Genomic DNA, 25,454 nt, shown 5'->3' with positions numbered 1-25,454 from the left:
GGGCCGATCCGAAGCTAGGAGCCAGGAGCCTGGAGCCTCTTCCGGGTCTCCCAGGGGGTGCAGGGGCCCACTTGGGCAAACTTGTACTGCTTTGCCAGGCCACAGCAGGGAGCTGAATCAGAAGTGGAGTAGCCGGAACTCGAGCCAGCGCCCATATGGGATGCCAGCACTGCAGGTGGTGGCTTTACCCGCTCCACCACAGCGCCAGCTCCAGCTAGCATTCCTAACCACTTTTTCACGCTGTATCTCCATTATGTAGATGGCAGTACTGCGTCTTAAACACATTTAGGAACTTAGTCAAGATTAAAGTTTGTAAAGGGGAAAAATTAATGAGTTTTCTCTGCTTCGCATATTAATGCTAAATAAATCAATGGCCAACTCTGCAAGATACTCACTCCAAAATCCTCAGAGGAAAGGAAATAGTAGGCCAAGAGAGCCAGAACACTTTTCTATAAAGACGTGACCAAATCTTGGACTGTGCCCTCGGAAAGATGTATACAAGAGGAAGGCGCTGGCTGGCAGTGATGGCGGCGGGTGACGGGGATGTGAAGGTAGGCACCCCGGGGAGTGGCAGCGAGAGCAGCAGCTACCGGCGTGGGAGCGGCGGCGGTGTTGGGGCTTCTCACGGGGGTCGGGGGGTTGCTGCTGAAGGTGGCGCTGATGCTGCTGGGGGCCTACCGGCTGTGGATGCGCTGGGGGCGGCGGGGTCTGGGTTCCCAGTCCGGGACGGGCAAAGGAGGAGAGCCCTGCCGCCTCTCTGCCTCGCATGAAGATGCAAGATGCAAGCTTGGAGCAGCTGCGCCAGTACGACGGGTCCCGCACCCCGCGCATCCTACTCACAGTCAATGGGAAAGTCTTCTGCGTGACCAAAGGTAGCAGGTTCTCCGGACCATATGGAATATTTGCTGGTACGGATGCCTCCAGTGGACTGGCAACGTTTTGTCTAGATAAAGATGCACTTAGAGATGAATATGATGATCTCTCAGATTTGAATGCAGTACAAACGGAGAGCGTTCAAGAATGGGAAATGCAGCTTAAAGAAAAATACGATTGGCCGGCACCACGGCTCACTAGGCTAATCCTCCGCCTGCCTGCAGCGCCGGGACCCCGGGTTCTAGCCCCGGTTGGGGCACCGGTTCTGTCCTGGTTCCTCTTCCAGGCCAGCTCTCTGCTGTGGTCCGGGAGTGCAGTGGAGGATGGCCCAAGTGCTTAGGCCCTGCACCCCATGGGAGACCAGGAGAAGCACCAGGCTCCTGGCTTCAGATCAGCGCGGTGCGCCAGCCGCATTGCGCCGGCCACAGGGGCCTTTGGGGGGTGAACCAACGGTAAAGGCAGACCTTTCTCTCTGTCTCTCTTTCTCACTGTCCACTCTGCCTGGCAAAAAAAAAAAAAAAAAAAAAAAAAAAAAAAAAAAAAAAAATTATGTGGGCAGACTCCTAAAACCAGAAGAACCATCAGAATATACAGAAGAAGAAGATACCAAGGATCACAATAAACAGGACTGGACTTTGTAAACAACCACAGTCAGGGGCCTTCAGAACTGCAATTCTTACAGCCTCTCACAGAATGTCCAGTGTCTTTGGGTTTGATTCGTCTCCCGCAAGAAACACTCAACAGTTTGTGTACAAGATAAATTTGAGTCTCACTATTTGAATACTAGACATTATTTATGCTGCCAAACCCATTGGTTGCAGTTATTTGTAATGTCTGACGGGGCTTTCTCATCCTGAAAAGAGACAGGGATTTTTTTAAACAGCAAGAAAGTCCTAAGATTCCCCCTCTTTTTTTAAGTTTTCAAATATATCAAAGACAACCAGATATGTATTTACTACTCAAGTGTACAAATCTCAAAACACAAGGGACTCCTGTTTCACATGCCTTGTTTATTTTAGCATTGAGGAGGGAGGAGACTGTAGGGGGGAAGGTGGGGGTTGCACATCAATTTGAATACTTTAGGCTACTGAGAAATTGTCAGGGGAGGAAAGAAAAAGAAAAAGAAAAGCTTCTAAGAAATATTTGTAAATTGGGAGATGGGATTTCAAGTGGTTTTAAGTCAGTTAATTTTCCAACAGTGAGATCATTTGAAACCTGTTTATCCCATCTCCTCCCCTAGGTCAAATCAATATTAACTGTGACTTATTTCACTTACATAGATTTGAATTATTTTTAGGGGAAGCCCCTATATGAATATAGGAGCCATTACATACAGCATTGAGACTGAAGTTAGAATATTCTGTTGATTGCAAAACCTTGATATCATTCTGTGTGTAAAGAATGTAAAAGGAATACTCAGTGTTAACTGCCGTATATGTTAATATACACAAACTTAATTAGTACTGTAATGGCCAAATGCATTCCTCATGCTTTTCTCTTTTAAAAAAAATTGCAAAACAAATCAAATCTTATCCCTCCAACAGTTGCCTAATTTTAGGAGTCTGATCGTTACATCTCACTGGTGTGGGTACATGGGGCTGTGATATGGATGTCTGTGTGGCTGTGGCTGTGGCTGAATGTGTGGGAGAGCACCGTGGAAGGGACTCTCTGCAGATACTGTAAATCCAAGTACTGTTTTAATGAAGTATGTACAATAAACCAAAATAAACTCGAGTTGGATTTTATATACAAAACTGCCAGTGCATTATGGTGTAGTAGTAAGATGGTGTATTTGAGGACAGGGAGAAATCTTGAAATGAGAGAGGAGCAGGCACTGGTTGACCAAGTTGTACACATTGTACACTTTCAGTGTAACTTGAGGATGAAATTCCACTTTTGTGGAACGTTCTCAAGAGATCTGAGATTATTCAGGTAAGAAGTGATATATTGAAGTGTACATATTTTTATTTTATATTTTGATACCAAGTGATTATGCTAGAAGTGATAGCACTCCAGACAGTAGTTATTGGACACAAAACAATAAAGGATTTCCTACTGATAGGTAGTAAAGTCTTCCATTATTAGGCTGAAGGGTCCCTTACTAAAAGCCCTATGTATGTCAGTTTGATTTTTTTTTTTTTTTGACAGGCAGGAGTGGACAGTGAGAGAGAGAGACAGAGAGAAAGGTCTTCCTTTGCCATTGGTTCACCCTCCAATGGTCGCCGCGGCTGGTGCGCTGTGGCCAGCGCACCGTGCTGATCCGATGGCAGGAGCCAGGTGCTTATCCTGGTCTCCCATGGGGTGCAGGGCCCAAGCACTTGGGCCATCCTCCACTGCACTCCCTGGCCACAGCAGAGAGCTGGCCTGGAAGAGGGGCAACCGGGACAGAATCCGGCGTCCCGACCGGGACTAGAACCCGGTGTGCCGGCGCCACAAGGTGGAGGATTAGCCTAGTGAGCCGCGGCACCGGCCCATGTCAGTTTGATTTCATCATGACCACTTTAGTTCTTGTTTAAGAGCAACTTGCAACAAAAGGCAAATTTACTTAACAAGTTATCAATGAAAGAAAAGACCTGCTTAATATATGCAGAAGCCGTAGAAGAAAGGGAAACTTTATTTTTTTTAATTTTTTTAACTTTTATTTAATGAATATAAATTTCCAAAGTACAGCTTATGGATTACAATGGCTTCCCCCCCATATCGTCTCTCCCACCCCGCATCCCTCCCCTCTCCCACTCCCTCTCCCCTTCCATTATGAGGATTCATTTTCGATTCTCTTTATATACAGAAGATCAGTTTGGCATACATTAAGTAAAGATTTCAACAGTTTGCTTCACACAAACATAAAGTGAAAAATAATAGATGATTTTTTAAATGATGATGAAATCAGATCAGACCTATTGTCATGTTTAATCCCAGTGAGAGTCAAGTTGGGAATTGATAATTTCTTCTTCTTTTTTTTTTTTTTTTACAGAAGATCAGTTTAGTATACATTAAGTAAAGATTTCAACAGTTTGCACCCCCATAGAAACACAAAGCGAAATATACTGTTTGAGTACTCATTATCGCATTAAGTCTCAATGTACAGCACATTAAGGACAGAGATCCTACATGAGGAGTAAGTGCACAGTGACTCCTGTTGTTGACTTTACAAATTGACACTCCTGTTTATGGCATCAGTAATCTCCCTATGCACCAGTCATGAGTTTCCAAGGCTATGGAAGCCTTTTGAGTTCACCGACTCTTATCTTGTTTAGACAAGGTCATATTCAAAGTGGAGGTTCTCTCCTCCCTTCAGAGAAAGGTACCTCCTTCTTTGAAGACCTGTTGAAAGGGAAACTTTAAATAGCAATGATCTTCAGTATGTAAGATATGTTCTATTCAATCGTGGGTGTTTTGTTGAAAATTATGATCTTCAGGCAAACCTCTGCAGAAGTTTCATTGTGAAGATGAAGAGTATTCATAAATGCTTTGTGTGTTTTTATGTAAAATATTTTCTAAACAGATTGTTATAAAGTACATGTCCTCTGTAGTAAAAGAATATATGAATCACTTGAGCCTAGAGTTCAAGAATAAATCTGCACTTGTGAATAGAGAAACCCTAGATATTCACGTAGTAAAAATAATGTGTTCTGTTAAAAAAAAAAAAGGGTGTATACAACAAACTGGAAAAAAAAAAGTGTCTTTCTTAGGAAAAGAGGTAAATATTTTCTCTGGTCACTTTCCAACAGATTCTAGGCTTGGAGAAGAGAAGCCAGACTACTTGCTATAAGCGAGAAAATATGATTTTATTCAGACATAATATGAAGTTTCTGGAAATGAATGAAAGTAGGTCCTCATCTAATCCTACCTTGGAGAGGAGAACAAGTAAGGAGGCTCAAAATCTGTGATCTAATATCATTTTCCAGTAGGATCCCAATTTTAATATTAAGCCAAATCAGAAAGTAGGGGTGGGGATGTTGGGGGGCCTATCAGTACAGTAAGGATTGACTTGCGGTAGGCTTTTCCAGGCAAGTTCCAGGAACCCATATTGGGCAATGCCCACAGGTTGGATACTATGCACTTTGTTCTGCCCAGGGAGAGGTATCACATCCTGGAACTCTGGAGGATTTTTGGGGATATGAGACCTACCACAAAACAGGTGATAAAATAACCGCTCCCCAGGAACTAGCTCCGTGGTGTTTAGTGCCTCTTTGTAGGTGATCTCCTGGGATTGAGGTTCCTCCCGCAGTAGCAGGTCCTGTAGCAGCCTCTGGATGCGAGGAGACTTAAGTTGGTACAGGTCCATGAGCTGATAGAACTGTTCCATCCAGGCAGCCGTGTCTTTGGCATATCGCTGCTGCAGCATCCGCAAGACATAGTACAGTGCCACAAATGTCTCCCATGGAGGCAGCTCCTCCTTTTTTTTTGAGATGAGCTGCGTCTTTTTCTCTAACTTGGGCAACTTACGAGGCCTACCTCTACCCTTAACATTCCATAAGTCCTTCTGAAACATCAGTGCCAGGGTTTGTTTGTCGACAGGGGCATGGGCACCTGTGAAAATGTCCCTGGCGGCAGGATAAAAATGTTGTGCCTCCATCTCTTTGAGAACATTGGATAGTTGTTCTATTCGCCCACTCCTGTAAGGCTCTCCTAGAATATGCCAATTTATAGCTTTTGGCACTTGAATTATTTTGGTGATTGATGGTAATACTGGTGCAGGGATGGGCAGTGCTTCCTCCTTTGCCTTGGAAAATTTGAGGAGCTCACCACTCCCTTTCAAAGCTGGAAAGTCCTTCTGGGATTTCAAAGCCAAGGAATTTTTATCCATAAGTGGATAAAGAGTTGTAGGAACATACCTTCTGACTGGATAAACATGCTTTATCTTCCTGACAGCCATGGATAACTGCTGGGCCTGCTTCTCCCTGTAGGACTCAGCTGCAAGATGCCAGTTGAGGATTGGCTGGGTTTGAGTTCTCTTGGTAGCTGATAGGAACACTGGCTTGGGGATACAGAATGACTCTAGCATGCTTTCTTTTTCTTTTCTTCTAATTGGAGGAATCACTTTTAAGTACATTGGACTCAAAATATCCTTATAAGGTTGTAATTTGTCAGGGTGACTTAACTCTAGGTTTTTTCCGAAGTGTTTAGCAATGGTCTTAAGATTGGAGAGATGCATCCATTTCAAGTATCCCTTTGAAGGGAAGTCTCTGAGAAGCTGGTTCAGTCGATGGAAACTGTCCCCGGAGAGTTGCTCTCCTGCCTGCAGCCTTGCTAAGGCGTTGTTAATCCAATCTTCATCTGACATGCTTGCTTTGGAATAGGCTGGCTCTTCAGGAGAGGAAGCAAGGGTTGGGATTGGGGTTGGAGCTGGGGCTGGGGCTGGAGCTTGGCCTTCAGTTTTCTCTGCTGGCAAATCATGATACCGTATGAACCATTTCCACCTATCACCTTTGGGTCTACGTTCAGTTTTGTGTGGTTTCATGATAGCATCAGATAATTGGAACTGTGGCTTGTGGAGACCCTCAGAGATCTGAGTCTCTAAGCCTGTTTCTATGGTCTGTAAAAACACACTCCTGGCTTTCTCCAAGAGTACCTCCTCTTGTCTTCTCAATGAACATGTCATGGGATGTTCTTCAAAAATCCGACTGTCCTGTTTTTTTTTCAAATCAACATGGCCCTTTAATACATTCAGGGGCATTCTTTCTTTTTTCACCTGGGTTACTTGGGCTGGTATTTTTAAGGAGCTCTTGTCCCTAAGTCTAAATTCTCTCTTTCCATCAAGCAAACGCTTTTTCTTAAAAATAATTTGTCTAATAGTTGTACCTTCTCTTTTCTCAGCAAGATCCTCCCCTTCTGTGGTTGGCTTGGGTAAGCCCACTTTTCTCTTTGAGATTTCTATTTGTAATGCTCTCTCTTCTGAGCGTATCACCTCCCTAGCTCTGTGCTCCTTTTCTTTCTCTTTACTCAGGATCCCCACGTCCTTCTGCCTTTCCTCCTCTTTTTTCTGCATCTTCTCCCTTTCCTCCTTTTCCTTGCTCAGGCTCTCTTCCTCCTCCTCCTCGCTCAGACGTTCCTCTTCCTCACTCAGCCTTTCTTCCTCCTCACTCAGCCTTTCCTCCTCTTCCTCACTCAGCCTTTCCTCCTCTTCCTCACTCAGCCTTTCTTCCTCACTCAGCCTTTCCTCCTCTTCCTCACTCAGCCTTTCCTTCTCTTCCTCACTCAGCCTTTCTTCCTCACTCAGCCTTTCTTCCTCTTCCTCACTCAGCCTTTCTTCCTCTTCCTCACTCAGCCTTTCCTCCTCTTCCTCACTCAGCCTTTCTTCTTCTTCTTCACTCAGCCTTTCCTCCTCTTCCTCACTCAGCCTTTCCTCCTCTTCCTCACTGAGCCTTGCCTCCTCTTCCTCACTCAGCCTTTCTTCTTCTTCACTCAGCCTTTCCTCCTCTTCCTCACTCAGCCTTTCTTCTTCTTCCTCACTCAGCCTTTCCTCCTCTTCCTCACTCAGCCTTGCCTCCTCTTCCTCACTCAGCCTTTCTACCTCTTCCTCTCTAAGCCTTTCTTCCTCACTCAGACTCTCTTCCTCTTCCTCACTCAGACTTTCTTCCTCTTCCTCACTCAGACTCTTCTCTTCCTCACTCAGACTTTCTTCTTCCTTCTCACTCAGACTCTCTTCCTCTTCCTCACTCAGGCTCTCCTCCTCCTCACTCAGGCTCTCTTCCTCTTCCTCACTCAGACTTTCTTGCTCTTTCTCACTCAGACTCTCTTTCTCTTCCTCACTAAGGCTCTCCTCCTCCTCACTCAGGCCCTCCTCCTCTTTTCCACTTGGGAACTCCCCTTCTTCCCCATGTGGGAGCTCCTCTTCCTCAGCTGGGCCCACTTTTCCTTTCTTACTCAGCCTCTCTTCCTTCCTGGCCAACCTCTTTGTCTTTTTCCTTTTTTGAGCCAATCTCTTTTTCTTATGCTTCTTAGCCAAGTCTTCCTCCAGTTCCTCTTCACTCAGGCTCATCTTTCTTTTCTTTTTTTTAAATAGATACTCCTTTTCCTCTTTCTTGTACAGTATCTTTCCATCTTCCCCTTCCTCTACCAGGCTCTCCTCCTCCTCCTCCTCACTTGGGTATTCCTCCCCTTCCTCCCTGCTAAGGTGCTCCTCTTCCTCACTGGATCCTTCTTTTTTCTTCCTTCTCAGCTTCTTTTCCTTCCTGGGTGACCTCTTTTCCTTTTTCCTTTTTTGAGCCAAACTTTTTTTCTTATGTTTCTTAGCCAAGTCTTCCTCCAGTTCTTCTTCACGTAGGCTTATCTTTTTCCCTTTCTGTTTAATCAGATATTTCTTTGACTCTTTCTTGGGCAGAATAATTCCATCTTCCTCTTCCTCCATCGAACTCTCCTCCTCCTCACTTGGGTGCTCCCCCTTGTCCTTGGTAAGGCGCTCCTTTTCCTCTTTTTCCTTCCTACCCAGCCTCTTTTTTTTCTCAGCTAATCTCTTTTCCTTTCTCCTTTTTTGAGCCAAACTCTTTTTCTTATGCTTCTTAGCCAACATTTCCTCCAGTCCCTCTTCACTCGGGCTTACTATTTTTTTCTTCTTCTTGAGATACTTTCTTTCCTCTTTAATTTCCTCCTCTATTGGGCTTTCCTCCACTTTCTCTTTTTTAACTTGATCTTCCTCTATTTCCTTCTCAATAAGGCCCTCATAGAATATCTCTCTGATATTCTCTAATAACCACTTTGCCTGGGTCTTTTCTGGATCATTCTCCTCAATTCTCTTCACAAGCTCCTCTAGCTGCTGTTTGTCTAATAGATTCTGTTCCTTAGCCTCCTTTAATATAGTCTCTATCTGGATTTTATTGAATATTATCTTTTCCTGGACCTCCTCTAATAATCTTTTGTCCTCCTCCAAGCTCTCTTCTTCAGTCAATGTTCTCTCTCTGGTGGCCATTCTGTCATCATCTAGCTCTCTTTCTTTCTGAACCTGTTCCTTCTCTTCTTCAGTCATTTCCTTCTGTCCCTTAAAAAATTCCCACCTATGACCATCAGTTTCACTCCTCATAATGGACGATCTCTCTTCCTCAGTTATTTCTGTCTTTTTCAAAGGCAGTGTACTCAGTTCTCTAACTATTCCAGCCAAGATCATCAACAGTTGATTCTCTTTCATCTTTGCATTTTTCCCCCTGGAACTAGGTTCCTCTTTCTCTATAGAACTAAGCTCCTTTTCCATATCCAGTTTCCTCCTTGCTTGCATTATTTCCTGTTTGCTTAGTTTCTTTTTTCCCTTGGTAACATCCCTTTCTTTGATCTTAATGTCATAGGCCAGTTTTCTTTGATCCTGGAACAATTGATCTTCTTTTTTCATAATTTCTTTCTCTTCTTGGGTTATTGTTCTCCTTCTCTTACTTATGACAGTTATTTCCTTGGCTACTGCCCTTTCTTTCTTAGTAACATGTTTCTTTTTCTTGGCCAGTTCACTATATTTTGGGATCATTCTCTTATCCAGTATCATTTTCTCTTTTTCCTTGGCATCATCCTTTTTTTCCTGGAACTTGTCTAAGGATAATTTCTCTTTTCCCCAGCCCCACTGACTTTTTTGCTCAGCTTCTTTCTCCTCTTTTTTGAACCATTTTTCCTTTCTCTGACTCCATATTCCTTTTTTCTGGGGCAGTTTTTCCTCTTGCAGAGTTATTTTCTCTTCTTCTCGGATCCACTGTGTTTTTTTCTCAACCTCCTTCTCATCTTGCCTAACTAATTCCTCTTCTTTCTTAGCTTGTTTCTCTGTTTTCATGTCCTGTTTTGCTTCTTTTGGGAACCGTTTATCAGCTTCTTCCATCATTTTCTCCTTCTCTGGAATCGGTTTCATTTTTGCTCTGGGGTGTACTTTTATTTTCTCAGCCTCTTTCTCCAATCTTTGGGCCAATTTCTCCTCTTCCCAGGCTCGTCTCTGTTCTTCCAAGGTCTGTTTTTTTCCTCTTCTGGCCTGTTTCTCTTTTTCCTTTGACCATTCCTCTATTTCTTCAGTTGGTTCCTCCTTTTCTAGACCCAGTTCCTCCTTTCCCCAAGCCAGTGGTCCCTTTTCCACAGTTGTTTTCTCCTTTTTCTGTGCCCTCCTCTCCTTTTCCCTAGTTTTACTTGACTTTTTCCAGGGCTCTTTATCTTTCTGTGACAATCTCTTCACTTCTTCAAACTTTTCATCCTCTACTAGGTCCAGTTTCTTTCTTTTCAATGCTAACTGCTTATTCTTCTTGGCCTCTTTCTTTTCTTTCTGTGTCTGTCTCTCTATCTGGTCTTGTGTCTCCTGTTCATCAACTTGCTTTTCTCTCTTTTCTTGGATTTGTTCCTTTTTACGAGCCTCTTTTTCTTCTTTTCCAGACTGTTTCTTCTCTTCTTGGGTCAATTTATTCTCTTGCTCTGCCAGTCTTCCCCTTTCTAATGCCTGTTTTCTCTCTTCCCCCAAAAGTTCTTCTTCTTTAAACAAAAGATCCTGGGATAATTCTTCTAGTGTCCAGATCTCTTCTTCCTCTTCCTCAAAAGGTTTCTCCTTTTCCTGGATATGTTTCTTCTTTTCTCCAACTCGTTTCTCTATGCCCTGGCTTAGTTCCTCTTCTTCTTCCTTAGCCAGTTCCTCTTCTTCCCAGGATACTTCCTCTTCTTCTCTGGCCAGTTCTTCCTTTTCCCAGGTCAGTTTCTCTTCTTCTCTGGCCAGTTCCTCCTCCTCATGCAGTTTCTTCTCTTTCCAAGACAATTTCCTTTTTTCCTTGGTCCTTATACTTTCCTCCTGGACCTGCATAATCTTTTCCCAGCCCAATGTTGGCTTCCCCTCTTTCTGGATCTCTTCTTTTCCCTTTCCTAGTGGTTTCCTCTCTTTTCTAGGCAATCTCCTTTTTTCTAGGACTTGTTTCTGTTCTTCTGTGGTTAATTTCTTTTGTAGGGAAGCAAGTATTTCTTCTTCTGAAGCTGGTTTTTCTTCTAGGTGGGTCAGTTTCTTCTCATCCTTGGTCAATTCCTTTTTTCCTTGCATTATTTTTTCCTCTGGCCTCTTCAGTTTCTTTTCTTCCTTAACTATTTTCCCTTCTTGCTTAGCTGGTTTCCTTACTTCAGTTTTAAATTTCTGTTTCTCTAAAATGAGGTGATCTTCTAAGAAAGAAACTCTCTTAGCTTTTTTAGTCTTCAACACTGTACCCCCTTTTTCTCTTGATATGACTTTCCCTTCATCCTTGATAGCTCCTTTAACCACTGTTTCTGTCATGATGGGTTGTTCTTGCACTATTCTGCCATCCAACTTTGATGAGAATGACCTTGAGTCCTCTAAAAGGGGACAGATTTCTTGGAAAAGATCCCAGCTAGGCTGCCGGTCAGCAAGCATCACCCGAGCCAGATCCACCAATTCCTTACTCAGATCTCTTAACACATCTGGATCGGAACCTGTTATCCTTGAGGTGACAAGGTAGCAAATGTCATCTCGCCAAGAGCTTGTATCTAATTTACCTTTGCGACCAGGAGCCCCAGCTAGACCACGGCTACTCTTTCCAGGTTTCTTCCTTTTATATTTTTCTTGCTCAGAAACCTGTATGAATTCTTCCATGGGCTCTTCTGTAGTTGCTTCTGAAATATCCTTCAAATCCTTTTTCTCTTTCTGTTGCATAATTGCTATTATTCGGCCTTTTTTAATTGCTCTTTTCCAAAGCTCTTTCACATGTTCTCGTCTATCCAGCTTAGAGATATCTTTGCTTTCAACTTCCACACTATATTGATCTGTGACCTCCATGGTCTCTGTGACCTCCATGGCCTCTTTGACCCCAAGGGATTCTGTGCTTTCCTTAACTTTCAATACCACCTCTGTTTTCTTAGCAACAATCTGGGATTTGACTGGGATAAAAGTACTTTGTGGAGGTTCTGGCTCTGGGGCAACATGCTGGGTGTCAATTTGCTCTGGTCTGCTGTCCACTCTTTGTTCAAGGCTTTGTTTAACTGCATCCTTTGAAGGCACCAAAACAGAAGTAACCTTTCTAAATTCTATCTTTTTCTGTTTCTTGACAACTCTCACATCATTTTTAACTGCAAAGATATTGGGAAAATAATAGTTAAGAAAAACATAGAGGTCCTAAGTGAGATCCTTTGTAATATCTAGTTCAGTGAACTGCAATAACAGTTTCAAAGGCAAGTGGACTAAATTTTCATAATATAGAAATGCTCACTATTTCATCCCAGCTTCCATATCCTAAAGAAATAAGACCTTGGTATTTGTTGTGAATCAGATATTTCTCAGGAAGCTTATTTTCTTGAGTAATAAGACCCTCCCATTTAACTGTTGCCACTGATATCCTTTTATATAGCTTGGCCTTAATGGTCCTCCCATACGGGCCCTATGATTGATCCCAAAGGGGCCCTAAAATTGATCCCAAACATGTCCCATACATCACCCAATGCATACTAAGCTTTCTGCTCTTTGCTTGAACACGTCTCTTTCTTTTTTTCTGTTCAGAGATCTTTTGAGTTTCTGATAAAGGTCTGAGTGGTTCTTCATCAAGAGTATTAAGTTTGTTCTCCCTTGATAAGTCAAAAGAAAATAGTCTGTCTTTATATGATAAGGTCAGGTTTTCATTTAGCTGCTGCTCCACTTGAGTAAGTAGGCACTGTATATCACTAGCTTGAATGTCCAGCAGCTGGCCCAGAGTGATATCCCCAATAATTTCCATCCTACAAAAGTCAAGGTGGGGGAGAGAATACTGTTAGTGATAAAACAAAATTTAAGAAAGAAAAAAAGAAGTTACAGTGGAAGAGGCAGAGATAAAGTAGCCATTTAAAACAGAGCTGACTCAGGGCCGGTGCTGTGGCACAGTGTGTTAACGCCCATATGGGTGCCGGTTTGAGACCTGGCTACTCCACTTCCAATCCAACTCTCTGCTATGGCCTGGGAAAGCAGTAGAAGATGGCCCAAGTCCTTGGGCCCCTGCGCCTATGTGGAAGACCCAGAAGAAGCTCCTGGCTCCTGGCTTCGGATTGGCTCAGCTCTGGCCATTGTAGACATCTGAAGAGTAAACCATCAGATGGAAGACCTCTCTCTCTCTCTGCCTCTCCTCTCTCAGTGTAACTCTGACTTTTAAACAAACAAACAAATAAAACAGAACTGACTGAACTAAAGGATAGATAATGGAGAATGAATAAAGTCTAGCAAGGAATAGGGATTCTTCTTGTTGGGGGATTTGTGGACTTGAGTCTCAGGGAACTTTGAAAAGTGAGGAGATGGGGGCTGGCGCTGTGCCGTATTAGGTAAAAGCCACCACCTGCAGTGTCAGCATCCATATGGGAGCCATTTCAAGTACTGGTTGCTCCACTTCCTTTTTTTTTTTTTTTTTGACAGGCAGACTGGACAGTGAGAGAGAGAGACAGAGAGAAAGGTCTTCCTCTGCCGTTGGTTCACCCCTCAATGGCCGCTGAGGCCAGCGCACTGTGGCCAGCGCACCGCGCTGATCCGAAGCCAGGAGCCAGGTGCTTCCTCTGGTCTCCCACACGGGCACAGGGTCCAAGGACTTGGGCCATCCTCCACTGCACTCCCGGGCCATAGCAGAGAGCTGGACTGGAAGAGGAGCAACTGGACAGAATCCGGTGCCCCAACCGGGACTAGAACCCGGGGTGCCAGTGCTGCAGGCGGAGGATTAGCCTATTGAACTGCGGCACTGGCCCTCAAGTACTGGCTGCTCCACTTCCAATCCAGCTCTCTGATATGGCCTGGGAAAGCAGTGGAATATTCCCAAATCCTTGGACCCCTGTCCCCGCATGGGAGACCTAGAAGAAGCTCCAGGCTCCTGGCTTTGGATCAGCCCAGCTATGGATGTTGCGGCCAGATGGAAGACTCTCTCTCTCTCTCTCTCTCTCTCTGTCTTTGCTTCTCTGAAACTCTGCCTTTCAAATAAATAAATAAATCTTTTTTATAAATTTAAAAAATTTTAGAAAAACAAGGAAATGATAGAAAACAGACCAGTCAATGATCAGAAGAAGAGGGGTAGGTGTTGAGGAAGAGAGCAAATAGAAACAAAGAAAAGTGGGGTGGGGGAGAACATAAAAACGATTGTGGCAAAGATAAGGAACAATCAGATTCTGCAGCTCAGGAGCTAGAAGAAACCAGAAGAGGGGAAGATCACCAACTTACTGCATTTTTTGAAGAGTTTCTGGTTTCTTCAGCAGATGTATCAACATGGTCTTGGTTTGAATGCCTATGACTCTTGTCATAAGATGTAAGACCTTAGTCCGCACATTTTTTTCACTGTCCATCAATCCCATAGCCAGAGGAATAGCAAAAGCATCATTCATGATGCCTAGCCTCTCTAACATCTCCCAGGCTAGCTCGCGGATATGCGGATTAGAATGGGTAGTATCTTTCAGGAGCTGATAGGCTGTCTCCGTATACAATCTTGAAGGTATTTGGTAAATGGTAAAAATTTGTGCCAGGACACTAAAATATTTCTTGTAATTCTCTACAGAACAGTAAATTGTGAGGCTAAGGATATTCTCTATTAAATCTTCTATAAACCCTTCACTCAGATTTCTTCCCATCCAATTTTGGTTTGTCATGCTTTCAAGATCAAAGGAAGATCTTTTCCACTCCTTGAATTTAGCCTTCTGTTTTCTCAGTGAGATTTCCTCACCTTCTAAAGTCTCAGGCGGCAGTGCCTGGACTCTTCCAAGTTCAGTCATGTCCCCATCCTTATCTTGGTAGAGTGAGTATATACCAAAACTTAGGAAGACTGAGGTACCCTTAGGCCAAAGACATGCACGGATCACTGAGTTAGGGATGTAGCCATCAGGAGTAAAAGGCCAAGGGCGCCTTTTACTAAAAAAGCGCCGAACTATGTGGTAGGGATTGAATCCTTCCCAGCCAGCCAGCTGTAATTGAGCAGGAGCCACATAAGGGGGACGATGATGCTCAGGGTCAAGAGTGCACATATTAATATCCATCTCCTCCAAACAAGACCGTTTTGGTCTCTCTTGAATCACAAAGGACATACGCCTCTCTTCCTCAACAACATGGGGCACAGTATTATCAAAAGCAATACCTCGTTTGTTGATGAGGATCTCTAGCCCCTGAAATTCCTGCAGCCCTTGTCCGAGGTAGACAAATTTGGGTACAAGCACCTTTTCAAACAGAAAGAAGAAGCTAGGCAGGAAGGGTTTAGGGACTTCTTGTATTTCATCCACAGTGTTCAAAATACCTAGGTGAATCAGCTGAGCTGGGGGGAGCAATTTTAAGCAGGATACTACATAAATACTCTGGTTGAAAGTCAAAAGCAGATCACCTCGATTATTGGCAAAGCAGAGTGGACCAAAACGTAATGCTGAGTCTAACTCAGTCACAAGTCTACCGTGGAAGTCCCATATCCGAACTGAGCCATCAATATCCCTTGTAACAAAAAGTTCCAGAGAAAAACAGACATCAAATGATGTGATATCACATTCATGGAGGCATTTTGTCTCTCTGAACATGGGGCTTTGTTTTGATTCTGATGATGTCGGAAAGTCCTGGTAGTGCCAAAGGCACCAGCAGCAAGTCTCAGTGATGGCACCTACAGAACCTGGCAAGAGTATCACGTGTTTTAGGGGGCAAACACAGATAATTTTGCTGAAAGGTTGTAGGATTACTTTGTCCTCCTGAAGCAGAGCTTTTGTCAGGTGTATAATGTCATCTTTGCCATAGGAACAGAGCAAGGAGTTTTCCTGGGGATTTTCCAGGGTAGACAATGTCAATACTGCCCCAGAGTGAACAGTCTTCTCTATTCGGGCACACCTGTGGTGGGAGAGGATTCTAACAATACCACTCTCATGCCCACAGAACATTAATCCATCTAGCCCCTTACCCAAACGGGACCTCCCATAGGCCAGGCATCTTACTCTATCTGTGGAGTTTCCCGAGGTGTACACAAGATACTTGGCTGTGCAAGGAGAGCGTGTTGCATCAAATACCAGCACCTCTGGATTGCCTGTTGCCACAAAGAGCTCCTGTCTCTCTGAGTCATAGGCCCAAGCTACAGCCTTATCCATGACAAGAAGAGGCCAGGTGATAACCAGAAGATCCCCTGTGACTGGAGACAGGAAGCGCAATAACCCATCCTCGGTGGCACACAGGATCCGAGTCCAATTGTGGCCACAGCAGACACGCTGCATGTCCTGGGGAGCAGAGCCACAGACATGGAAGAGGTTATAAAAATAGGGTAGTCGGTGCAGTGAGAAAGTAGAGGTACTCTGGCAGAAAAGAGTGGTGTCATCAATAAACTGCAGTTGCCGCAGATCCTGGTAAATACTCAGCTGCCGCAGCAGGCTCCCAGATGCAAGATTCCATTCCCTCACTACCCCCTCACCGCCTGCTGTTAGTAAAGTGTAGGTCTCTGGCCGACTGTGGACACATATCACTGATGACGAATGGGCCTGGAAACTGTGGAGGAAGTTACTCCGTTCTAAACCCCAAGCATGGATTTCTCCAGCTCTGTTTCCAGCATACAATGTGCCCTGAGAGACACAGGTAAAGCAGCAAGTGATGGAGGTGCCACTGGTTACAAGAGTGAACTTCTTTACTTCTTTCAGCTGGCCCTGCCCTTGGTGGGTGAAGACTCTCACTGCATTTTCGCACAGAGCAAGTAGGGAGTCCTGGGGGCCAGTCAGGGAAAAGCTCTGTACCAGCTCATGACCAGTTATAGGCACTGTCTGAGCCATCTGGAGGTCTCTGCCACTTGGCAGGATAAACCAGGTAATGATAGCACCCAAGGTGCCAGACAACAGCATCTTGGTTTCTGAGTCATAGCAGAGGCAGCTGATGGAGAAACGACAAGGAACTGTTCCCAGAGATGTGAAGGCTTGCTGGTGATCTCCAAAGACCCACAGATGCATATCACCACAATAAGCAATTAACGTGTGGTAGGAACCTGTGTGGACCATCGCTTCGATGGGTGGCATAGGAGCCACCACATGAAACTTTGTCTTTTCTATAACTTCTTTCTTTTCTGTACCTTTTTTCAGCATCCAAAGTACAGCCTAGAAGTGGATGAGAAATGAAAGCAGGTCATCCACCAAAAGTGTGGGGTGGGAAAGGGCTGAATGTTTAAATTCCTGTTCCCTCTCATGGAACTAAGGGAAAATGGGGCAGTTTGAACTTGGGAATCTCCTAGTATTAGGAGTTGAGTATGTAATAGAAGCATCACACTCAAGGCCCTTTTCTTGGCCATCAGTCTACTTTTTCTGACATATGAATTATGTGGGCCTGATAACTAGAGGTGCAGGATCACTGCATCCAGGTCAGTTGGGATCTGGGGATGAGTACTAAAATGAGCTAATTCAGAGTCATCCCTATCGTTTTGAAATGAGAGCAAAATTAAATTAAGGAAGGGGGGGATGAGGAAGCTTTACCTGCACTTTATTTCCATATGGTTCCATCCAGTTTAAGGAGACAAAGTAATTGACATTGATGGAGTAGAAGCAGACAAAAGGTTTGTTCTTGGGATGGTGAGATTCCTGGTAGAGAATCTTAGGCCAGTCACTCAATACAACAGCATCATTCTTTGATTCTTCATCAATCTGAGGGAGATCCCCATTCATTCATTTAATAAACACTTATTAAGGGACTGGTCGGCATTTGTGTTTTTTAACTAACCAGCATTCATTCACAGTACTCTTGGAGAGCATTATTTGGGTGGGGGTCATCCATTGCTTACCCTCAGTTTATAACAAAGTACATTCTTATTCATTGAAGAATCTTCCAGGCTTTCTCAACCAAGTTTCCATAAGAAAAGTAATCCTAATATCCTAAGTAACCATTCTATATAACAAATTAATTTCTTTCCCAGTTACCTAGAATACTACTAGTTAGGGAGCATTTAGAAAACAAAGAAAATAGCTCCTCAGATAATTTTGTGTTTTCCATGTTTCAGATCAGGGACTATAGTGAGAAAGGCTGGTAGGTTCTATAAGACACTTAGAATAAAACAGACATAGCCTTAGTTCTTGAAAAAAAGTTGAGTAGGGAAAACAGGCATTAAACAAATAACTAATGCATAAATAAGCAAATCAAATTATTATGCAGAAAGAAAGAAATATAATCCTATAGGAGTTTGAACAAGGAACCCAAACCTGGGCAAATATCTGTACCTGCCACAGCTGGAACAACTTTTCAAAGTTCTTGCCTCTACCCAATAGACCACTGCTATTACAATCACACATGTATGATATACTGTATGGGAAAGTCATACTTCACAGACATGTAACAGAATGTCCACCACAGAGGACAGCTAGTCTTTGTGGTATGTGCTTCCTTCACTATTCTTATGTGTAACCAAGGGAAATGTGTTATTTACAACATGGATAGGTTTTGCTTTAGTTCTAATAATCTGCATTCTGCTCTAGTGCTGAGTGTGTGTGTGTGTGTGTGTGTATGAACAAAGGGAGCTACATACCTTTTAATATGTTACACAGTAGAATACAAATTACCTTCTAATGAGTGATGTTGCATATGTCTGTGATATAGGTACATGAACTTCTCCCACTGATCAGCCAAAACAGGGTCATGAAGTTTACTTTTGGGGTTTCTCTTACTTATGCTATACCTGACCCCTGAATAGTACTCCATGAATCTAACTGTCCAAGTTTCTCTGTATCAGAATTTGTGTTCTGGTCATCTTAGTTGGAAAGTAAAATACCAAACTAAAGTGAACTATTAATACTTCTTTACTTATAATGTCCATCATGCCAGCTTCCTGCATCCACAAAGGATTTAAGACCATTTTGGGGCCAGCACTGTGGTGCAGCATGTTAAGCCACAGCCTGTGGTGCCAGCATCCTGGCTGAATTCCTGGCTGCTCCACTTCTGATCCAGCTTCCTGCTAACGCACTTGGGAAAACAGCAGAAGATGGCTCAAGTCCTTGGGCCCCTGCATTTGTATGGGAGGCTTGGAAGAAGCTCCTGGCTCCTGCTTTGACCTGGCCCAGCCCTGGTCGTTGTGGCCATTTGGGAAATGAATCAGTGGATGGAAGCTCTCTTGTTTCTCCTTCTCTCTCTCTGCAACTCTGCCTTTCAAATAAATAAATAAATCTTTTTAAAAAAGATTATATTCAAACCAATATCTGAAACTCAGAATTTTTTTTTAAATTTTGTTTTATTTGAAAGACATAGTTACAGAAAGAGGTACAGAGAGAGAGAGAGAGAGGTCTTCCATCTGTTGGTTCATTCCCCAAATGATCGCAACAGCTGGAGCTGAGCTGATCTAAAGCCAGGAGCCAGGAACTTTTTCCGGGTCTTCCACGTGCAGGGACTCAAGGACTTGGGCCATCCTCTGCTGCTTTCCCAGATGCATTAGCAGGGAGTTGGATTGGAAGTGAAGCAACCAGGACTCAAACCAGGGCCCATATGGGATGCCAGTGCTGCAGGCCATGCTTTAACTTGCTGTGCCACAGCTCTGGCCCCCAGAATCTCTCTTCTTCCTGTATTTTTCATTTCCAGATCTCAAGAGCTTCCAGCACTCACTGTCATTGCTTATTCAGTGGCAACAGCAGAATTGAGGAAAAAAAAAAAGATGCTAGTATCTGAACTCCCAAACCTCCATCCCTCTTTTTATTTATTTATTTTTTTACAGGCAGAGTGGACAGTGAGAGAGAGAGACAGAGAGAAAGGTCTTCCTTTGCCATTGGTTCACCCCACAATGGCCGCTGCAGCCAGCACGCTGCGGCCGGCGCACTGCGCTGATCCGAAGGCAGGAGCCAGGTGCTTCTCCTGGTCTCCCATGCAGGTGCAGGGCCCAAGCACTTGGGCCATCCTCCACTGCACTCCCTGGCCACAGCCGAGAGCTGGCCTGGAAGAGGGGCAACCGGGCAGAATCCGGCGCCCCGACTGGGACTAGAACTCAGTGTGCCGGTGCCGCTAGGCAGAGGATTAGCCTATTGAGCCGCAGCGCCGGCCCCTCCAACCCTCTTAACTGAATCAGAAACTCATTTTGCATACTCCTTATTCCATTAAGAAATTTGTATTCTTTTTCTCCTTTTCAGCCTTCATGTACATAAAATTCATTTATTCATTCAATAATATCTAGGTTCTACAGAGGATTTCAAAAAACTAAGAAGCAAGCAATGTATCTGTGTCTGATATTACTGCTTCCAACTTTGTGTCAATCCTTTTCCTTACAGAACTCTAGTTTTATTTAGGGTGATCTTGGACCCAGAACTTCTTGCAACATAGAGACCTACTACAATACTCCTAGGCTGGCACAGTTCTGTGACTGTATAATCTTCCCTCTTGTGTCTACTTGCAATTTTAAGCTGATACCTGGAGGTACAGCATCTATCTTGTAACCTTAAAGTCATAAGCTAACATACTAAGAATGGTGGAAGAGAAAGAATGTGGATCCTTGATGACATGTGAGACAAAGACGCCTCCTACCTGTTTTATCCATTGAAGTCCATTTTCTGTTAACAGCAGCACAAAGTGTTCTAATTGTACCTAATGCTATCACCATAATTTAGAAGGGGAGATCATTCAGGGATATGGGAGGGCCTTTCCAAAACTGATCACATCTTGCCTATGCCACAGCCTGCCGTGACAGAAACAGATCATTAGTCCCAGCCCACCACATAAACAGCTCTCATAACATCACCTTTATGTCCTTCAAGATACCATCTATGAGGAGTTTCATGTTCTTCCATTCAGGAATAAGTTGGGGTGACGATGAGATCTTAGTGCTCTTCCAGCTGTTTGCATACATCTTGAACCACAGAACCTAGGGAAGGAAAGAGCAACTTAATCACAACATCTGATGTTAGACTGGACTTTTTTTCAGACTGGCCATTAATGGAATTGAGAAAAAGGGAACAGTGAAGTACTCCTTTAGAAATAAAAGTTCCTCAAATACAAATAAGGATGACAAGTGGGTGTTTAGCAGACAAGACACTGGTTAAGATGCCAACATCCAAGTGCCTGGTATAGCGTCCCACCTCTACTCCTGACCCAGCTTTCTGCTAATGCACACTCTCAGAGGTAGCAGTTGATGTCTCAAATATCTGGGTCCCTGCCACCCATGTGGGAAATTCAGATGGAGCTCCTGGCTCCTGGTTTCAGTCTAGCCCAGTCCCAGCTGTTGCGGGCATTTGAAGAGTAAACAAGTAGATGGAAATGCTGTCTCTCTCTTTTATGGTCATCCTGCCTTTCAAATGAATAAAAGTAATCAACATAAAAGATGCCCACATCCCACATTACAGTGCCTGGGTTTTAGTCCTGGCTCTGGTTCCTGAGTCCAGCTTCCTGCTAACGCAGGCCTTAGGAGGCAGCAGTGATGGATCTGGTAGTTGGGTTCTTACAGCCCACGAAGTAGACCCAGATTGAGTTTCTGGCTCCCAACTTCGGCTTAGCCCAACCCCAACCTCAGCTGTTGAACACATTTGAGGAGTTTGCTCTATTATCTATCTATCTATCTATCTATCTCTTTGCCCTCTCAAAACTAGAGAAACATAAAGGTGAGAATGTACTACTGAGACTCCTTAACAACATGGATGGACCTAAAAACATTATATCAAGTACAAGAAGGAAGACAGAAAAGGGCATATACTATATGATTCCATCTATATTAAATTCTAGGAAAGAGTAATCTGAGCTATAGGGACAGAGAACAGACCAGTGGCTACCTGGGACTAAGATTTCAGAGGATTACCTGGGAGGCAGTGAAAGGGAACTTTTTGTAGTGTTGATAATGTTCTATATCTTAACTATGGTAATGGTACGATCCATCCAGGGTTCAATATCTGGCTCATGTCCTGAGTCCAGCTTCCTGATAATTCAGACCATGGGAGGCACTGCTGATGGCCTCCATAGGGGAGACCTAGATTCAGTTCCTAGCTCCTGGTTTCTGGCCTGGCTGTTGCAGATATTTGTGAGTAAACCAGCAGATGGGTGCTGTTTGTCTCTTTTTCTTTCAAATAAGTTAAATATGTAAGTATACAAGAAGAGAGAGAGATCTGACATGAAGTTACCATATAACCTAGCAGCACTTAATTACCATCTTTGTATTTTTGACTAAGCATTGACCTTTGGGTGGGGCATTTTTATTTTTAAGATTTATTTATTTATTTATTTGAGAGAGAGAGAGAGTGAGAAAGAGAAAGTCTTCCATCTGCTGGTTTACTCCCTAAATGGCCACAACGGCCGGAGCTCAGCTGATCCGAAGCCATGAGCCAAGAGCTTCTTCTGGGTCTCCCATGTGGGTACAAGGGCCCAAGGACTTAGGTCATCTTCCACTGCTTTCCCAAGCCATAGCAGAGAGCTGGATCGGAAGTGGAACAGCGCCCATATGGGATGCTGGCACTGCAGGCAGCAGCTTTACCTGCTACACCACAGCGCCAGCCCCTGAGAGGGGCTTTTATAGTGAGCCATTTCCTTCATATCAGCCCACCTTTGGCTTTTTCCACACATTTTCTCACTCGGCACTTTCTGTCCTCTGGCATTCCATTGGTTTACTTATTTATTTTGCCCCCTCTTCTCACACCCAGATGGTCAAGATATAGAAAATTTACACTGCCCCAAAGGTTTCCATTGTATCCCCACTCAGGCCCCATTCCCCATACAAGATATAAATAAAATTATTTGTATCTATTTCCCCTTTGTCATTCTCCTTTTTTAAAACACCAACTCTTTGATTTACTTTACACTAATATTTTCTAATTTAGTACACTTAGTTTTTACCTTATTTTTCTGCTTTCCTTTGTTTTCTAAATATTGAAACCTTATTTATCTATTTCATTTTTATTGTGAGGATTTATTTTTGAATTCTCTATTTTTTATTTTTATTTATTTTTTAAAAGATTTATTTTATTTATTTGAAAGACAGAGTTACAGAAAGAGATAGAGACAGAGAGAGAGGTCTTCCATCCGCTGGTTCACTCCCCAGATGGCTGCAACACCCAGAGCTGCGCTGATCCAAATCCAGGAGCCAAGAGCTTCTTCCGGGTCTCCCACATGGGCACAGGGGCCCAAGTACTTGGGCCATCTTCTACTGCTATCCCAGGCCATAGCAGAGAGCTGGATCAGAAGAGGAGCAGTCGGGTCTCAAACCAGCGCCCGTATGGGAGGGATGCCGGCGCTTCAGGCCAGGGCTTTAACTTGCTGCACCACAGCACCAGCCCTTGAATTCTCTAACTGTTGAAATGAAGTGTCAAAATTCCAGTGTACACTTAATGCATATTTTTTCTATTGTGATTTCCTATAATTATTTATTTTCATGTTTATTTTTAAAAATATTTATTTATTTATTTATTTGGGGGACAGTTCTCATTGGCTGGTTCACTCCCCAAATTCCCCTAGCAGCTGGGGCTGGACCAGGGCTGAAGCTGAGAGTGCCTATACAAACTCTTAAATGCCTGTTCTGAATTTCTGTACTTATCTTGCTGGAGACAGTGGCTGGCAGCAGTGTGCTATGGAGGACCTCCTGTGGGATTCCTAATCCTGGCTAAAACAATTCCAAACACTTCTTTTCCATCTAGCAAGTCACTACATCACTTCAATTTTGTTGTATGGGAAGACCAACTGACAGGTTTCTGCAAAGAAGGATTTTTTTTAAAGAGAAAATTATATATATGTTTAAATGTCAGGAGGAAGAAGCTGCTCTAGAGAGTGAAAATGCAGAAAAGGGAGAATGGGCTGCTATAGTAAACTTATTTGGAGAGAAATGAAGATGGGAAAGTGGAATCAACTGTCCCAGCCTGCTGGACCCTCAGGCCTTTCTTGTCAGCCTAATTCTTAGTCAACGGTTATTTCAGAGAACATTCCCTCCCTTTCCAAATCCTCCTGTAGATTTCCTCATGATTAAAGAAGGCAGTAAAGCGGCCGGCGCTGTGGCACAGCAGGTTAATGCCCTGGCCTGAGGCACCGGCATCCCACATGGGCGCCGGTTCTGGTCCCAGTTGCTCCTCTTCCAGTCCAGCTCTCTACTGTGGCCTGGGATAGCAGTGGAGGATGGCCCGGGTCTTTGGGCCCCTGCACCCATGTGGGAGACCCAGAAGAAGCTCCTGGCTCCTGGCTTCAGATTGGTGCAGCTCCGGCTGTTGCGGCCATCTGGGGAGTAAACCATTGGATGGAAGACCTCTCTCTCTCTGCCTCTCCTCTCTCTGTGTAACTCTGACTTTCGAATAAATAAGTAAATCTTAAAAAAAAAAAAAGAAGGCAGTAGAACAATAAATACATAATTATGAACTCTGTGTAATAATTAAAGGAAGAAATCTTGTCACCCAAATTAAATCAAATATTTACATTTTGTTATACTTCAAACCAAAAGCTTTTCGCACATTTTTAAAATAATGAGATCATTATTTTTGTTATGTAAAAATTGAGATAATCTCATAAATTGCATAGAGAGCAGGTAAATGCTTAATTTTTTCATGTGAATACTCATGTAGGTATAACCCCACAATCTCAGACTTCCTAAAATTTCCTCTGCTAATTTAAGACCAGGAGCTGTGACCAGAGTAATGGAAGTTGTCTGACATTTCTGTCTAAATCTTGGGCTAAGATTTCATTCCATCAGTTTTGTGATGAGAGTCAAGCATTGCACTTAAATATCTTTTGACCTCAGGGAGGAAGCTCTCTCTTTTTTCCCTACTAAGGCATTTATAAAAATTAAAGTAAGCTGATGAAATCAAAAGGATTTTAATAAAAAATAGAATATAAATTGATGTAATAAGTTGCTATTACTGGAAGAGAAGTGAAAAGTCATGCTGAGATTGAGAGAGTAAACAGAGAAAAAACAGAAATGTTTGGGTCAAACAGACTTACAATTATAATCCTAGGGTCTTCCACTTCCACTTTCTCTTTCTTCTTTAGACTTCTCACACAGAACAAAGTCTTATCTCACACAGAACAGCAGATTTCTTAATGAGCTCAGTGAGACCAGTGCCACTCAATATACAGTCTCCCAGTTGGGAGAACCTGTTACTAACATCATATAATACCATAGGCTTCCTTATTCAAACCCCATTTCCTTCTAGCTCCCACACCTTTATCCTCCACAAAAGATTATGTGCCCCCAAATTCTAGAAGAGAGAGACTCTAACTACTAGTTCCCACAGAAAGCGTGTCACTGACTCCAACATCACAATGCACCAGACTTCATCAAACCCTGCCCCACCCCAACACTGTGTGCAGGGAACAGTACCAACACTACTAAGAACCTTAAAATCCCCACATGAAGGTGCTACATGCTGGGAGACCCACAGACTCTGGCACTTCGTGTTAGTGGAAAGGGGTCACTCTATGGCCATGCAATGGGGGGGGGGCATTTAAATCAAACTTTTATAATAGAGTAGCTTTCCGAGGGTTGGCCATTTGAGGTAGTACACTCAAAAACCTACACATTCGAGTTTTCTAGGCAGAAAGCTACAGCAACCGCGGCCAACATGATATTTGGTTTGTGAACATGACATTGAAGCCACTTGCCGAAGAGAAGGATTTTACTTTTTTCCAAAACCAGTTTGACTGTGATTTTCTGGGTCAAATCAATCCGAATTCCATAAAACTTTGTCCAGATATGGCTGGATCAAACCAGAAATACCCGGTTCTGTTTTGGCTAACTCAATCCCAGATCTTGCTACAGCTTCTG

General features: G+C 43.5%; 1 protein-coding gene and 1 pseudogene across 1 annotated transcript; one reads left to right on the top strand and one right to left on the bottom strand.

The window, feature by feature from the left end:
• The first annotated feature begins 524 nt into the window (after positions 1-524).
• On the top strand, positions 525-1,514 carry LOC100348558 (membrane-associated progesterone receptor component 2 pseudogene; annotated as a pseudogene).
• Positions 1,515-4,810: 3,296 nt separating this feature from the next.
• On the bottom strand, positions 4,811-20,576 carry LOC100348817 (uncharacterized). The gene is made up of 7 exons (XM_089319067.1): positions 20,469-20,576; positions 17,236-17,403; positions 13,991-16,863; positions 12,272-12,537; positions 8,092-11,895; positions 6,578-7,689; positions 4,811-6,181 (listed from the first exon to the last, which is right to left on the bottom strand). The coding sequence occupies exons 1-7, from the start codon at positions 20,574-20,576 to the stop codon at positions 4,811-4,813; spliced, it is 9,702 nt and encodes a 3,233-aa protein (XP_089175193.1).
• Between the last annotated feature and the right edge of the window lie 4,878 nt (positions 20,577-25,454).

The sequence above is a fragment of the Oryctolagus cuniculus genome, chromosome 18 (assembly GCF_051225735.1).
Source record: "Oryctolagus cuniculus isolate XC-2025 breed Fujian yellow rabbit chromosome 18, ASM5122573v1, whole genome shotgun sequence".
Classification (NCBI taxonomy): Eukaryota; Metazoa; Chordata; class Mammalia; order Lagomorpha; family Leporidae; genus Oryctolagus; species Oryctolagus cuniculus.
The sequence above is the reverse complement of the archived record's forward strand: the minus strand, read 5'-3'. Positions and strand labels throughout refer to the sequence as shown.